Source organism: Muscardinus avellanarius, assembly GCF_963383645.1.
Source record: "Muscardinus avellanarius genome assembly, chromosome: 3".
NCBI lineage: Eukaryota > Metazoa > Chordata > Mammalia > Rodentia > Gliridae > Muscardinus > Muscardinus avellanarius.
In genome coordinates, this window is record NC_137788.1 from 79,278,154 (window position 1) to 79,294,961 (window position 16,808).

At 38.3% G+C, this 16,808-nt stretch overlaps 1 protein-coding gene across 1 annotated transcript in view; it reads right to left on the reverse strand.

Annotated features, from left to right (window-relative positions):
* Positions 1 to 16,808, reverse strand: part of LOC308260143 (uncharacterized protein) — a gene marked incomplete at both ends in the record, with an annotated part of 59,412 nt that overhangs the window by 33,054 nt on the left and 9,550 nt on the right. Inside the window, 5 exons of the mRNA XM_080691464.1 lie at positions 8,975 to 9,179; positions 12,707 to 12,900; positions 13,215 to 13,317; positions 14,339 to 14,551; positions 15,748 to 16,028. Of these exons, the coding sequence (XP_080547590.1) occupies positions 8,975 to 9,179; positions 12,707 to 12,900; positions 13,215 to 13,317; positions 14,339 to 14,551; positions 15,748 to 16,028 (996 nt within the window). The remainder of the gene's footprint in view (positions 1 to 8,974; positions 9,180 to 12,706; positions 12,901 to 13,214; positions 13,318 to 14,338; positions 14,552 to 15,747; positions 16,029 to 16,808) is intronic.

The window sequence follows — 16,808 nt, forward strand, 5'->3', positions numbered from 1 at the left end:
TAGCCCTATTTTACTTTTTATTTTGAAACCAAGTCTCTCTAAGTTGCTGGTGGCCTTGCTAAGTTGCTGAGTCTGGCTACAAACCTATGGTCCTTCAGACTCAGCCTCCCATGTACTGGAATTGTAGATGTTCATTATTACACCCAGATCTCTTTCAATCTTTTGGACAGGTGTTTACTTCACTATGTGGTTTTTCCACATAATAAGCATGTGCACATAAGAAGCTTACAAATAGAAATATGATTCTCTTTAAATATTATTCAACCACTCCCCTATGGTTGGACATTTTGATTGCTTTGATACCTTATAATTCAAACAAGATTGCAATGAGTAATTCTGATAACTTTGTGCATATTTATTTTCATATTTTTGCAGGTGGAACTTCAGAATAGAGTCCTACAGGTGGAATTGCTATGCAAAAATTTAAAACCATACAGATTCATTCTATATTGTTAAGTTCACCTCCAGAGTGGTATGTCAACTGGCATGGTCACAGTTCATCTTGTTTCTTCTCATTTTCTAGAAAATGGATTTTTTTTCTCGGTTTCTTTTAGCTTAATGACAAAATTTCAGAGGCTTTTTATGTTCATATTTACATAGTTAGACAAAGATAAGTTTGCTCAAATGAAGTACACAGTAATATGTAGCCTCCACCTGAAGAATGTTGGGTCAAACATATTTCTAAACTTTGAAAACCGATTCCATGCTAACCTACACTTGATGCTGGTTTCTTCTAAGCCTGTTCTCGAGCAGGGTATGTTCAGACTTGGACTCAGGTTCCCCAGTGGCTTCTTCCTTTCATGTGCAGAAAGACCTCCAAGCTCTCTTGGCCTGTCCTGCCTATCCACTCACTGGTTCTTCATCTTTTCTGTGCATCAGCACTCACAAATTTTTCACTTAAGCTCATATCTCAAACATGGCATATTGATGGTTTTTAACTGGGTTACATTATCAGATTTTGGCCTCCCTGTGATTTTTTTTTACTTTTAATGAGATATATTTATACATATTTTGAAACAGGGTATCACTAAGTTGCAGAGGCATTACTAAGCTGCTAAAACTGGCTGCAAACCTATGATTCTCCTGTCTCAGCCTCCAAAGTACAGGAATTACAAACATGTACCACCACACCCAGCTCCTTTAGTCATTTTTTATTTTTTGTTTTGATACAGGGTTGTTGAGAGTCTTACTATGCTGTTGAGGTTGTTCTTAAGCCTGTGATTTTCCTGTCTCAGCTTCCCAAGTACTGGGACTACGGGTATGGTCCATGATACTGGCTTGTGTTGAAAATTCTGAGACTGATTCTTTATAACCTCCATGTATATCAGCTGCATATTGCTTTTAATTGTTTCTAGTAATAAATCTACTGTTATAAAACATTCCCTGATGATTCAGGGTTAGTTTTTCTCTGAACTAAGCTCCATAGTTTCATGTAAGATATTATATACATAATTTCTGGAATAGTCTCTTTAACTAGAATTTGATAATTTTGTCACTTAAAAATTTTATAAAGTCAAAAAGAGTGACCAAGTGATATGTACATGTGTGAATGCATAACTTTGAATCTCACCACGATGTATAATTACAATGCACCAATAAAAGTATATTCTAAAACTATGTAAAAAGTCTTCCATCATCAATAAAGTCTTAACTTGCCGGGTGTGTAATCCCCATACTTGGGAGGCAGAGACAGGAGGATCGTGCTGGTTCAAAGAGACCCTGTTTCCAAATAAAAAAGTATAAAATAGGTCTGGGAGTGTAGCCCGGAGGTAGGAGGGTTTCCAGGAACCCCAGTACCACCAAAAAATAAAAAAAAATAAAGTCTTAACTTAGTATTGTTTACAACAAGTCCTTAAATCCATGTAACTTGAAGTAATCAGGGAAAACATAACGGGCTCTTTGAGACACAAACATAGACCATAAGACCTGAGTTTTCATTCTTATCCTATAACAAAAAGCACTTTGCAACCATTGTAGTGTGGGTTATTTGGGACTTGCTTCACTTATTCAACAGGATTCCAGTCCTGCTTGTGTCAGCATTCCCATCTCTTTAGGGGCAGAGAGCCAAATGGTTTTACTTTTCAACGATCATCACCCTTTCCTCTCATGACAATGGCCCTCCAGGATTGTTGGCCATCTGATAATCTGTTCAATTGTATGTCATGTGGCATAGCATGGAAAAATGAAATCAATCCATTACTGGCTCAGAAAAAATATCTGCACAATGACTTGATAAACTCCAACTGGGATAATTGCCTCTTTCTGCAAATTCCAAGTTGCATAACTTCACTTACCTAGAGCTAAAAATAGAGATTGTGGCTTAGTTTTATTAGTACTCTGCAAAAAATAAGAGTAATGGGATTCTTTTCAGCTTAAGAACAGAAATAAATCACTTTTATTTATCCTTAAATTATACATGATTTATTTATGAATGTTCAGTTGCCCCTTGAACTACTTTTTAGTTGGCTGATAGAAACAGTTTGTTTTCAGAAGAGCTTAATGTCAGATTAATCAGAAGAAAAAGCAACTCATTTCCGAGCATTAGTTCTGTTTCCAAGAATCTCTAACCTACTTTCACTCTCAATCCTACTAATCTTAACAGTCATACACACACACACACACACACACACACACACACACACGCACACTTTTTTCATGAATTATTTATCATAGAAAAACACATAGGCATCAAGAAAGTAATTTTCCTTTTGCTGGGCATGGTGGCACACACTTGTAATCCCTGCGCTTGGGAGGCGGAGACAGGAGGATCACGCAGGTTCGAAGCCAGCCGCGCTGGCTTAAGAGACCCTGTTTCCAAAAATAAAAAAGTATAAAATAGGTCTGGGAGTGTAGCCCGGAGGTAGAAGGGCTTCCAGGAACCCCAGTACTACCAAAAAAAAAAAATTAATAATAATAATAATTTTCCTTTTGAAAAAGAAAATTATGTGTTTGAAGAAACATTTTATGCTAAGTATCAAGTGATACAATCCATTGATCATTTAATTGTTAGATAAGTATAAATAAGCAACAAATATCTAGTCAGTCATTACATTAATGTTCAACTATATATGCTTCTTATATAAATGTGGATCAAATTGGAAAGTTTACTTGGAAAGATATACTAGTCTAGAGAAACTAGAAATAATTGCTATTGTTGTTCATGACTATACGAGTATTTTCTTCTGGTGAGAGATAAAGCTTTATGACAACAGTACATCAGAACTAGGCTAAATTATTATTTTATTTATGGTGAGTAGATTTTATGTATTTATTTGTCTACTTATTTATTATGTTACTGGGGATTAAAACCCAGGGGCATTCTATCTCTAAACTACACTTCCAGCCCTATTTTTCAATTGTTCACTTTGAAGTACAGTCTAAGTTGCACAGGGTCTCCTATATTGCTGAGGCTGGCTGCAAACCTGTGATATTCCTGTCTCAGCCTCCCAAGTACTGGTATTACAGGTGTAAACTGCCACACCCAGTTGTTGAATTGACTTTAAAATTGTTTCAGAGTCAATTAGTCAGGGTCAGGAGACAAAATAGAGTCCTTTAGAGTTTTATACAGCAGGCATTCTTTTTCTATTTTGCAGTGTGGATGATGAACCCATAGGGGGCACTCTACCACTGAGTTACACCCCAAGCCCTATTTATTCCTCCTAATTCTGGAACCTGGGAAATTCAACGCTAAATCAGTGACAAATTCTGTGTGTGCTGCAGGCTCATTTTCTGGTTCATAGATGGCGCCTTCTAGCTATGTCTTCATATGAGGAAAAGGAAAAACTTTGGTTCCTCAGTCCCTTACAAGGACACTGATCTCATTCATGCGGGCCATGCCTAACCACCCCCCAACGTCTCAATTCCTAATCAATACCCTGGTATTAGGTTTCAGTGTGTAAATTGGTGCAGCATAAACATTCATTCCATTGCCCAGAGCATGCTGTGGGTATTTAAACGTGGATTCTAATTATACCTATGGGGTGGTTAATGAACATGTGGACTTACCTGATGTGAAATAACCATTTCAAAAGCCGATGATTTAGCACAAGAAGCATATTTTTCTGTATTAAATAAGGTGTAGGATCGCTGACATAAGGATTGGAAGAAATAATAAATTCGGTGGGAGTTGAAGTATGAAATTGCTTAAGAGATGTGAACAGGTCCAGTTCCCCTGTATGCACATGACATCTGGTGTCGCAGGCCTAGCGGCTCCAAGCAGCAGTGCCTGTCACAGCCACTGGAGCAGCCGTTCACTTCATGGACTCCAGGTTGGACTCTGTTTCATATTATCTCACCGAACCTACCCCAGAACCTACTCCCATCCACCTTGGCGTGAGTGAGGCCTTGCTTCACAGAGGGCTCTTACGAAGTCACAGGCCATTTGGCCAAACCTTCTTACTTCCTTTCTCTGGTGCATGTATGCTTTGTGTCAGAATTCAACTGGAGACACAGGAGGCCTAAGGACACCATATAACACCTTCTTTTTCTTTTTATGTGCTTCTATTGGTGCATTATAGTCTCACATCATAATGTAAATCATGTTGATAATGACATACATGTGCACAGCACTTGATGGGCCCCACCCCAGCCTCCCCATTTTCCCCCTTCCCAATACACAGTACTGAGATTGATGTTGCCATATTCACATATGTACACATAGTTGATAGTAGTATTTCCATTAATGAACCTCAGTCTCCCTCCTCCCCTTCCTTTAGACCACCTCCCTGCTTCCACTGAGGCATCTCCTTCATTATCTGGAGCCCTACTTGAAGCCCAATTACTTCCTACCTTGCACATATTAGAGAAAACATATGACCCTTCACTTTCCGTGATTGGCTAATCTCATTCAACATAATGTTCTCCAGGTCCTTCCATTTTCTTGAAAATGATGTAATTTTGTTCCATTTTATTGCAGAGTAGAATTCCATTGTGTGCGTTTTCCAAAATTTTGCAATTTATTGATTTGTTGATGGACATCTAGGTTGGATCCATAATTTGGCTATTGTGAATTGTTCTGCTATGAACATTGGTATGCATATATTACTGTAGTTTTCTGGTTTCAACCTCTTTGGAAAGATACCCAGTAGTGGCATAGCTGGATCATATGATGGATTCATTCCCAGATTTCTGAGGAATCACCACTCTGATATTCATAGCTGCTGAACTAGTTTGAAATCCCACCAACAGTGTAGAAGAGTCCCTATTTCATCATATCTTTGCCAACATTTATTGTTATTTGGCTTTTTGATGATGGCCACTCTGATTTGGGTTAAATAGAATCTCAGTGTAATTTTGATTTTCATCTCCCTGATTGCTAGTGATGTTGAACATTTTTTCATGTATCTATTGGCTATTTGTATCTCTTCTTTTGTGAAGTGTCTATTCAATTCAGTTGTCCATTTCTTCATTAGGTTTTTTTTTTTTTTAGTTTAAAGTCTTTTAATTTCTTTGTATATTCTAGAAGAGATAGCCTTTCCAACAAATGGTATTGGGCAAACTGGTTATCCAGTTTATAGAAAAATTGAACTAAATCCTTACCTCTCACCTGTACAGGAGTCAACTCAAGATGGATCAACGACCTGGAAGTTAAACCAGAAACTCTGAAGCTACTAGAGGAGGGCATAGATTCAACACTCCAACATATAAGCACAGGTAGTAACTTCCTCAAAATGATCCCCAAAGCTCAGGAAACTAAAGAGAGAATTGATAAGTGGAATGGCACTAAACTAAAAGTTTCTATGCATCAAAAAAAACCATTAAAAGCCTACAGAATGGGAGACCTTTGCCAGCAATGTCTTCTCCTCAGCTTTCCTGCTTTGTTATGTTACTTTCATTGTCCCTGGACAGAAATTTGGTCTATTTTTCTTCTTACTCCTTAAAAGTTCTCACCCCTGACTTCTATCCCAACACAGAACTGTTTTCCTAGGAAATCAATTCAGTCAGGATGGTTTAAACTCAGCCTAAGAGGAGATATCGTAGCACTAACAGTGTTAGAGCCTGAGAAAACACACAGGTCCTAGAAAAGGCTCAGATACCACTGATGGGAATGGATATACAATTTACCTTCCTAGAAAACTGCTAGGGAGGTACTTGAATCAGAAATAATATACCTTAAAAATGCAAGAAGTGTTTATTGATTTCCTACTGTGTGAGAGGCTTTTGTTTGGAAGCTTACCTTGGCTGTATATAAATATGACTCCATCACATGATAACTATGATTGAACTCTAAACTGGATAGAGAACTATTTTGCTCTGGTTTTGTTATTTTTTAACCTCACTCCTGACTCCTTCCTGATGTATAAATAGATGCGGTATTATATCATGCTTTTTTACTGACAGTCTCACATTCTTATTTCTGATTATGCGTGTTGTGGAGATTTTTGGGGAAAGCAGAGGTCTTGCCTGCCCCCTTGCCGCCCTTCTTCAGACCACCCCGTGTGCAGGGTTCACAGCATTCGTCCGAGTGACAGCACCAGGTCTTTGGTTGCAGGCTCAGCTGCGGGACTTCTTTTGCCAGTGGTTATTGTAGGGAAAATTTATAAATACTTTAGAGTAAAATCCCATTGTGTATATGCAGCCATAAAGAAGAACAAAATATATACCATGCCATTATTCTCAGCCGTAAGAACAAAGTTATATCATTTCCAAAAAAAAAAAAAAAAAGAATAGAACTGGAACTGGAAAATACTGAGAACATTATGAGAACTTGAGAATTTGAAAATATTATAGTAAAATCAGCCACTCTCAGAAATTCAAAGTTTGTATATTTTCTCTCTTATATAGAAGCTAGAACAAAAATAGAAGGTAAAGGGAACTTCAGTAAAATTAGGAGAGAAAAAGTAAGATAGTCAGTAAAAGAGGGGAAAGAGAAAAAGGATTGAGAAAGAAAAAATTTTAAATATGGTCACAAATTAAATATGGTCATACGAGGTTTCACTACCAAACTCACTAACATGTATGAGAAGAAAGGAAGGGCGCATATACAGAGGGGAACAGACCAAGTGCTATGTGCATGTACACGTAAGTCACTTTGGATCTTGCCATAATGTACAGTTACATTGCATCAATAAAAGTAAACAGACAAATACCCTGAAGAAAGCAGAGGTGTGCTCTTAAAAATTTTGGAGAGAAGGACTATAAAGCTGCCACCATGTTGCCGTCTCATGGCTCTAGGGACAAGATACAGATTGCTTTTGTCAGTCTGTGGGTTGACTGAAGAAAAAAGTCTCTTCCAATTCATCACTTTTATAAATATGGGGCACAATTCTGATTAATATCTCAAGTGACTTTTATCTGAACATATAGGAGGGAATAAACTTTTAAGGTTTTATTGAAAGGCCATGATGAAAGTAAAATTACTTTCTTTTTTTTTGTGGCTTGTGTCGTCTCATTCTTTTCTCATAAGCAGACTTTTCTTGATCTATTTTTAGTAGTATTAAGTACTTTATTCCTGTCCTGGGATTTTCCCAGCCATGCATTATTACACTTATAATTTTATTAATTGCATGCATGTTTTTGGATAAGTAACATATTAATAGAAAGTATAAAGGTAATAAAAATATATGATATATGTTAGATATTCTCATTTTTCTCGCCTACTCTGACCATGGATTCTAGTTTATTCTGCGTTTTTTTAAAGGTAGATAAAAATATATGTACATATTATTTTCTAAAGTCAATGGTATTATATATACTCTCTGCATCTTTTTTGCTCACTTATGATATATCTTGGAGATATTCTCATATTAATACCCATAGAGCTTCTCTTTTCTTTTTAGTGACTATAGACTGAAAGTATGTCCCAAGATTTGCCATACCAGTAACCTATTGATAGAGGGACTTGAAGGTTGTTCCCAATCTTTTAGCACACAATGATTCTGCAGCAAGTAACTCATTACAAATGTCACTTTTACTTAAGTAAATAGATGAATAACAGAAGTTATGTGCATATTAATTTTGATGCATAATTGAACATTTCATACTCTTACTACCAAATATCAAAGACTATCAATTTCACTAAACTCTTTCCACCTCAGGATGCCAACAAAACCTCTGTTTGTAAATGAAGTGAAACAAGAATTTCATAGTTTTATTTTATTTTATTTTATTTTTTGCAGTACTGAGGATGAAACCCAGGGGCATTTTACCTCTAAGCTACACCTCCAGCCCTATTTTTTTTATTTTTATTTGGAGACAGGGTCTCAATGAGTTGCAAAGGGCCTCACTAAGTAGTACCTGAGGTGTCCGCAAACTACAATCCTGTCTCAGCCTCCCAAATGCAGGGATTACAAGCATGCACTACCACGCCTGGCTCACACTTTTTAAAAATAAAGTTAAATATTTTTGTCATATTTCTGCCTACTTAAAAAATGTGGTTGTTGGTCACTTCTCACAAGAGCTTCTTATAGATAATATCCATGGCTAAAATATAAATTGCAAATGTTTTCTTCCTCTTGCCATTCGTCTTTTTGCTTTAATAACTCTTTCCTAAAAATAATTTTATATATTCTAACTAGTTTCTTATTTTTATATTAATTCAATTAAAATTAAGTTTCTTTTTATGAATATTCAGCCCTGATATTCTCTGAGATTGTTTTACCTTTCAAAATTTTCTTGAATGAAGCTGGACATAGTGGTGTATACTTGTAATCCCAACACTTGGGAGGCTGAGACAGGAGGATCGCACAGGTTCGAAGCCAACCTCAGCTACTTACTGAGGCTCTCAGCAACTTAGTGAGACCCTGTTTCTAAATGAAATATTTAAAAAAAGGTCTGGGAGTATAGCCCGGAGGTAGAAACGTCCCTGGGTTCCACCCCCAGTACCACCAAAAAAAAAAAAAAATTTTTTTTCTTGAATGAAACTTTGACAATACAACAACTTTAAAAGCAAGTCACAGTGTTGTGTACTAAAATAAAAGTAGCCTTGTTTTATAATATCTTTATGAGATTGTTTCAGACTATTAAAAAAAGGAACTTAATAGTTTCATCCCTAAACCAACGAGTTTACCAGCCCCAGGTAGTACTACACTGAAGACAGTGCCAGCTATATCAAGGATCTGCGATAGCACCGAGGATTTTTGTTTTTTAGATGTTTCAATCTCTTCTTGTAGTCTGTTTATCTCTTTACATAATGCCTCTGATTGCTTCTTAAAACCCTCAGTAAGAAGTTCTTCTTGGACCTATAAGAGAGAAGGATTCCACTTTGAAAACCCCAATTATTAAGATTCAGAGTTTTGTGTTTAACAAGTTCGGAAGTCAAGCACATGTGTTTATTTCTCTACCACCTTAGAAATGTTCTCTGGTATTCCAATATTTGAACCTGAAGAGTTTTATAAATTTCCTGTGCATAACAGAGAGCGATTTTGTTCCAGCACAAAAGAATGCACTTTGGACTTCCGGGAAGATGGCGACCGAGAAAAGCGGGGCTTAAGAGCCCCGCTAACAACAAATATCCATTACCACAAAATCAGCGCCTTTGAAAGCCAGAAAACAACATCACCAGAGAAACAAAAAAAAATCACCAGGCTCCAGAGAGAAAGCGGACTGAGAACAGAGCCACAGAGGAGATCCTCAAGCCCGAGGACGCGGCAGATGCGGCAGCAGCGCCATACTGCCGGCGAATTCACGGGACGGCCACAGCAAGCCGAGGGGAGCCGCTGCGGAACAGCCAGGCGGGATTTCTCGGCGCAGAGGACATCTAAAGCTCCCAGTGTCTGAGCTCAACACACGCTGCAGGGATTCAGAGTGGAAATCAAAACCAAGAAAAAAAAAACGCCAGCCCAACAGCCGAGGGCATAGCAGCGGCGCCATATTGCCACCGGCGGCAGCAGCACCGAATTCACTACAGCTACATCTGCGTACTCAAGAACAGTGAGTCAAATTGCGGGCCACAGCGGGGAAATCCCAGTACTGTACTCACTGGGACTTGACCCAGTGGGAGAGGGGCGGTGGCAGTGATATCACACCATAGGAGAACGTGCAACCTGGCACCCCCCACGGTCTAAAGCAGCCTCTATTGACTCTCTGGGTCGGAGACTCTGTGATACAACCCAGTAAAGGAGTAGTGGGGTCTGAGATAATACAGACTCAAGATCCAGAGCACCTTAAGTGAAGTCATAGTGACCCAAGGGAAGAAGCCAGAGAAGGCACAAACTTCAGAAATCATGGGAAAGAGGAATAATACTGGAGCAATTAATGCCCACAACCCCACAACATCAGAACCCGATAAAACAGAAAATCAGAGATTTCTAGAAGATCAAATCAGGAAAATAACTGTAGAAATAATAGAGGTGCTTCGAAAAGAACTCAGAGAGAGCCAAAAAGAGATAAAGGATGCAATTAATGAAGTAAAGGCCTCAATTCAAAGCACAAACAACCGATTAGAACACATGGAGAACAGAATCTCGCTCTTAGAAGATGATCATTCCAAAAATGAACGCATAGTTTCTAATCTAAGAAAAAATATCCGACAGCAGGAATCTGATATTGAAGAAATATGGGCCCATTTTAAGAGAGCTAACCTAAGAATAATTGGAATAGAGGAGGGAAAAGAAAGTGAAACTAAAGGGATCAACAATCTCTTCAAGGAAGTAATAGCAGAAAATTTTCCAAACATAGAGCAAGAGGTCGATACGCAGGTCCAGGAAACTTATAGAACTCCCTTTAGACAGGATCGGAGAAGAGGATCCCCACGCCACATAATTGTCAAAATGACCAATGTGGAAGCCAAGCAGAGAATCTTAAAGGCAACAAAAGCAAAGGGCCAAGTGACATTCAGAGGCAAACCAATTAGAATCACTCCAGACTTCCCAAACCAAGTTATGAGAGCCAGAAGGGCTTGGAGTAACATATTCCCAATTTTGAAAGAAAACAACTTCCAGCCAAAAATTTCCTACCCAGCAAAACTTTCTATCAAATTAGATGGAGAAATAAGAAGCTTCCATGACAAACAGAAACTGAAGGAATTTATGTCTTCAAAACCAGCACTAGAGAAAATACTCAAAGAGATTAACTACAAAGAAGAAATAGGTAACACACATCAGAACTAGAGAAACAAGATTTTCCATCCAACAGACAACTATGATTGGTTATCTGTGGAGATTCATTATTTATGTTAGTCTGTTACCTATCTCTAAAGGGTATTGTTTGCCTTTATTGTTGTTAATTTTTAGGATTTCTAGTTGGAATATTAATATACCTTCAGATATAGCATTTGGAAATATTTTATCACATTCTATTAGTAACTGTTAACTCTGTTTACATTGTCTTTGGATATACAATATCTTTTTTATTTTTTAGGGAGTTTGTATACTCTTCTGTTGCCTGTGCCATTGAAATCATAACCAAGAAATCACTGCCAAGTTCAATGTTGTGAGGTTTTATGACCCAGATTTTCTCCTAAAAGTTTATAGTCTTAAGATTTATATTTAGGTCTTTTATCTATTTTGAGTTAATATTTGTATATGGGATTAGGTAAGGGTCCAATTTTATTCTTTTCCATGTAATTATTATGTTTCAACAATATTTAGTTAAAAGATTATTATTTCTACCACCAAATGTTCGTGGAAAGCTTGTCAAAAATAACGACAATATAGGGAAGAATTTAGGTCTAGGCTTTTATTTAACTCCAATGGTTTATATATCTGCCTTTAGAATAGTACTACACTGTTTCAATTATTGTAGCTTTATATGGTTTGAAATCAGAAAATATATATCTTCTAGCTTTGTTCTTTTTCAAGATCGATGTGGGTACCTAGAGTCCATATTCCATATTAGGATAGATTTTTTTTTCTGAAAAATAAATATATAAATATATGATAGTTTCACCTAAAAAATAGAAAAAAATAGATTCTCTGGTAAGAAAGAAAGCAAAAAGAAATATTGAAATGTTATCTTTAAGTCATCAAAAGCTTGGTATCAGACAAATGAAACTGTTATGTGAGATTATCATTTTTAATTTTGGATAAATTGCTATAATACTAGATGTCAACTACTAAGCCAAGCATAGGAGGGGGGGATAGGGAGAGAACGGGGTGGGGATCGGGTGGGGGCTGACTGGGCGATGTGTGCATGTATGTCTACAAAAGTTTGTATCCCACTATGATGTATAAATACAGTGCACCAATTAAAAATAAATATGAAAAAAAAAGAATGCACTTTGAGGAGAATGCAGATCAAATCATTACTAATTCTTAGTTCCACTGAGGTGGCATGGCCACAATTCATCTAGGGATAATGGAAAATGTTGATCATGTAGATAACACTGATTGTCAAGCTTCAGGATCAGACAAAGGTTTATTTTACTCTTCTTCTAGCAGACCAAGGAGCGAGATATGGAAGTACTTGGAGCTAATTCTGAGCTTCAACTATCCTTCATTTTCTATGTGGCCAAATCTGATGCATAAAAAGCAGATGGATCTGTATCAGGTCTCTCTGATAATTGTGCCAGGAATCCCAAGGGCTAGTGGACTAAGGTCCTATTCAATCTTGGCATAGTAAGACCATCTACCTCCCTGGGACATCACTGCACAAAGTGCTAGAGTCCTGTAGACTTACAGGCTTCCATAAAATCCAGGTGTACTTGAGGTCTGACTTACCTTCTGAGCTTCCCTTTGGAACCATGCCCATGCTTAACATGTTGGAACTTTTCTTCCTGAGGAGCCTGGACATTGTCCCTCAGGCACCACCAGGCCCTGTCCAAACTCACCTTCAGCTTGTGCTCCAACATTTTTTCCTGCTCTGCCAGAATATTCTCCTTTTCCCTCTCCATCTTCTCCTTTAATTGGATAATATTTTCCCGGAAGCTTCTCTCTTGAGCCTTCATCATTTCCTCTTGCTCCTTTTGTCGCTGTCTTAGCAGCTCCTTTTCCTTCTCAGCTGCTTCCTTCTTGGCCAGCTCAGCTGTTCCACAAAGGGTTTTAGAGAGGAAGAAACAACAGTCAGGCCTGAACTCTACAGTCCTGAGCTCAGAGACTAAACGGATCAGAAGGAAATCTTTCAGGCCCCCATTATTCATAGCAGAGAGTATGTTTCTGAAAGTGATAGAAGACAGATTGGCTAGATGGGCAACCCAGACTCCCTGGTTTTCTTAGATTTAGCAGGGCATGCAATCCCAAAAGGAGGAAGCTCCTTGTTTCAGGAAGGGTTTCCTGTCCAGTCAGTAAGAAGTCCAAGCTGGAAACTAACCATCCTTCCCAGAGCTGTGGCCCCCATACCTGCTGTGGCCTTGTCTGCATCTGTGAGAGCATTGTCTGACTGCAGGATGGATTTCTCTAGAACAGCCTGAGACTGCAGGAAGTGCTGCAGGACCTCGTTTGCCTGGGGAACAAAGAAGGAAAATACTTGTTAGGCAGCAAAGTTTCATTCTTCAGATAAATAAATTATTAATCAATAAATTGACAGATCTAACTGTAAATATTGAATTATTCTCAGGATCCCACAGAGGTTCCTTTTCTTCTGTGGCCAAAACAAAAAGTTCTAGCTCTTTGGTGAAATGAGAAACCCGCAACAGCAGCCTCCTTCCTAGCTCTCTAGCCTCCTCTCCCAACGATGCTGCCTACAGGACCTGCAGGTTACAGCCCTGATCAGAGTTACGTGCAGTTCTGCACACATATACACTCCATCATTTGTGATATTAGAAATATTTTTCTTTCTGCCTTTATGCTGTACTGACTTTCTCAATTAGAATAAGACCTATGATTACTTCTTCTTGTGTCTCTTATTTCCTATACCTAGAAGCTTTTCTAGGCTGTCTTCTGAGTTTCTTCTCAGCTTTGTTGAGCTTGACAAATAAAAATTGATTAGATTTAAGGTGTATAAGATGTGATTTGATACACATATACATTATATACATAAATTGATGATCCTACACACTCACCTGAAACCATACTAGGTAGAGGAAGTGAATGTCCAATGTCTTATATCCACTACCCTCGACATCCTCCTCATTGTTACTATCAGTACATACCAGTTACCAAAGACATATAATGACATTATCACACTATATCTAATTGACTATTATTTTGTCCACTTGAGTAACATAAGCCTCTGAGAACAAAGTTGTTTCTTGCATATTGTATCTTTTGTCAATTCATACAAAACAAACTGCCACTCTTTTGATAAATAAATAAAACAGCTCTTTTAGCTAGATTCCTGGTTCTAAATCCTCTCCAAGAGAAATATTTCTGGTTTATTAAAGAGTGTCTAATAGTGGACATAAAAATGCAAAATGTCAACAAATCACCATACTTTGCTTTTGCTCCACAAGCGATTTTCTGGAAGAGCAACAAAGCCCGTCTGACTTCACTCTGTGGGCCACCCCCCTCTCCCTGCTCCTCACCTTCACCCCTTTCCTGGACACCAGCTTATAGCCCTTCTCCACCTTCTTCTTTGCTTCTAAGTAGAGCCTGTGCCCTCCTGACACAGAAAAGATTCCTTTTGATATACTTTCCATCAGGGGCTTTGAAAGCTGCTGCAGCTGAGCCTGGCAGTACTTGACAGAGGCCTCCTCATTATGCAGCATAAATTCGTTCTTCTTCCTCTCTGTAGTTTCCTGACAGGGAATGTAAAGAAATCCAGTACAAAGAAGCTGTTAGAAGGAAGGTTCAACTGATGTCCTCTTGGAAGAAACAATCTGATGGCCTTGCTGTGAACTGGGGCATGGAATGAGCAGGAGACTTGCTATAGTCCCAGGTCTGGTCAATTCTGGGTGACTCGAGGAAGTCCCTTAAATCCCTTGGGATCAGGATCCACATGCATAAAATGATGGAGTTGGAAGACATAAACTTATGGCTTATTCTGGTATCAGTTGATTAAAAGGGATCTAAACTATAGCAGTGATCAACAAAGAGTTAAGTTTTTGCTGGAAGTAAAATTTCCTCAGAGAATGTGGCCTGATATAGATGGAAATATATCTGTGGCAAACCAATTCCCAAAGAATGAGTTAAATGTATTCTGAACAGCGTTTTTAACCCTACATGACTTATTCAGTGAAGATTTGAAGACTTCGGGATACAATAACAGAATTTTTTGTGTGTATTTATATTATAATCCAACTGGATTCCCACAATATGAACTAAGAGAATTGTATCCCTTTTATGCCAGTCCCAGATAGACTGAAAGACAAGTTTCAGTGAAGGTGTGTCTGATCAACAAAATAAAAACAGCCCCTGAGAGTTCTGTCTTCTGGTGTCCACAGGCTGCATAGTCTCTGGGCCTATGGATATGATGGATATCAATCCTATGGTTATAATGTTATGTGGCAAGGTTAACTTTAAGAAATAGAGTTCTCTGTGGCATTACTCAGTCTCACAAGCCTTTTCAAAGGAGTTTTCTCTGGCTCTGAACTTAGAAAGACTATAAACAACAGATGGATGTGATGGCCCCTTGTTGCTTAGAAGTTGCAAACATATGTGAACTAAGTTCAGTGGACACCTTGTTTTCAGCTGTGGTTCCCTGAGAAGAGCACCCGGACACTCTGTGCTGAGATGAGTTAAATAACTATGAGCTCAAAATCGCATATCGTTTTTAGTTGCCAAGCACATAGTAATTTGTTTTCTATCAGTAGAAAATAAAGTACGATCTTTTAGAGAAAGAATGGAAATTAGCCTGCTGAGCTTTATTACCTCCAAACAAATTCCCAAGTCCTTTCTATGAGAAGAATATGAACCATGAAATAAAAAAGAGTGGAGTCTTAGTCTAATTCCAGAAAGCTAGGAATCCAGAAGGATAAGTGTTAAGGTGCATTACCACCAGCTTCTTCTGGAACTCCCGGTTTTCATCCTTGAAGGAGTGCTCCATGAAGATTGCAAGGGCCTCCCTCTCGCAGGCTGCATGCACATCCAGCAGCTCCTGGAGCGTGTCTGTGGGGAACCTCACCCGCTGGGCCATCTGCTGGCTGTAGTGCTCAGCCGCCTTCTGCACAGCCGCTGAGTTCTCACGCTGAGCCAGAGCGGTCACCGCATTCTCCAGACAAGGCACCGCTCCACTGTTGATGGCATTCACATAGGTCTGCACTAGCATCCCCAGCCCTGAAGGACACATAGTTAGGATTAAATGAAAAGTTCTTTATTATGGTTTTTGCAGGCTTTAAGCACTAGCATCTTAAATATAAAAAAAAATCATTTTCTCTCAAAGTTTTCTCCTACTCTATCTTTTCCTCCTTCCTTTTCTTCTTCTGTGTCTTGTATTCCACTTTTTATCTACTCTATCAATCAACCTCTATTCAATAAAATCACTGTTTTTCCTTTACACTCTTTCTTTGGTGGTTCTCAAAGTCACCACAGTTCTAATCAGTTATTGTTTGTGTAATGGTTTAGATATAGAATGTCCCCTGAAGAGCTCATGTACTAATGTTCAGAGTTTAAATGATCAAGTTATGGTGATTATAATCTCATCAGTAATGTGGGCTGGAGGGGTGTGCCTTGGAAATTGTGCTTGTGTCTTTGAATCCTTTTGCTTAGTTTCTTGCTTATTTTCCAGTCTCCATGATTGGAGAGCAGAGGACTTGCTCTCTCCTTCTTTCTGCTTCTTTTTGCCATGCCCTGAGCTCCATACATGTAGCTGCCTGACACAGACTAAACCTTGAAATCTCCAGAACTATGAGCAAATAAGTTTTTCTTTGGTCTATGTTGTGTGGTTAGTTATTCAGTCACACCAGTGAGAATCTTGGCTGAAGCAGACGGCAACCAAGAGGTTTTAGCATTTCTTGGAAAAATACTTAGCTGTCTAAATAAAAAGAGATTTTATTAGGCAGAGAAAGTAAATTATATTATTTGTGGATATTAATTTAAAATAAAATGAAAATCATT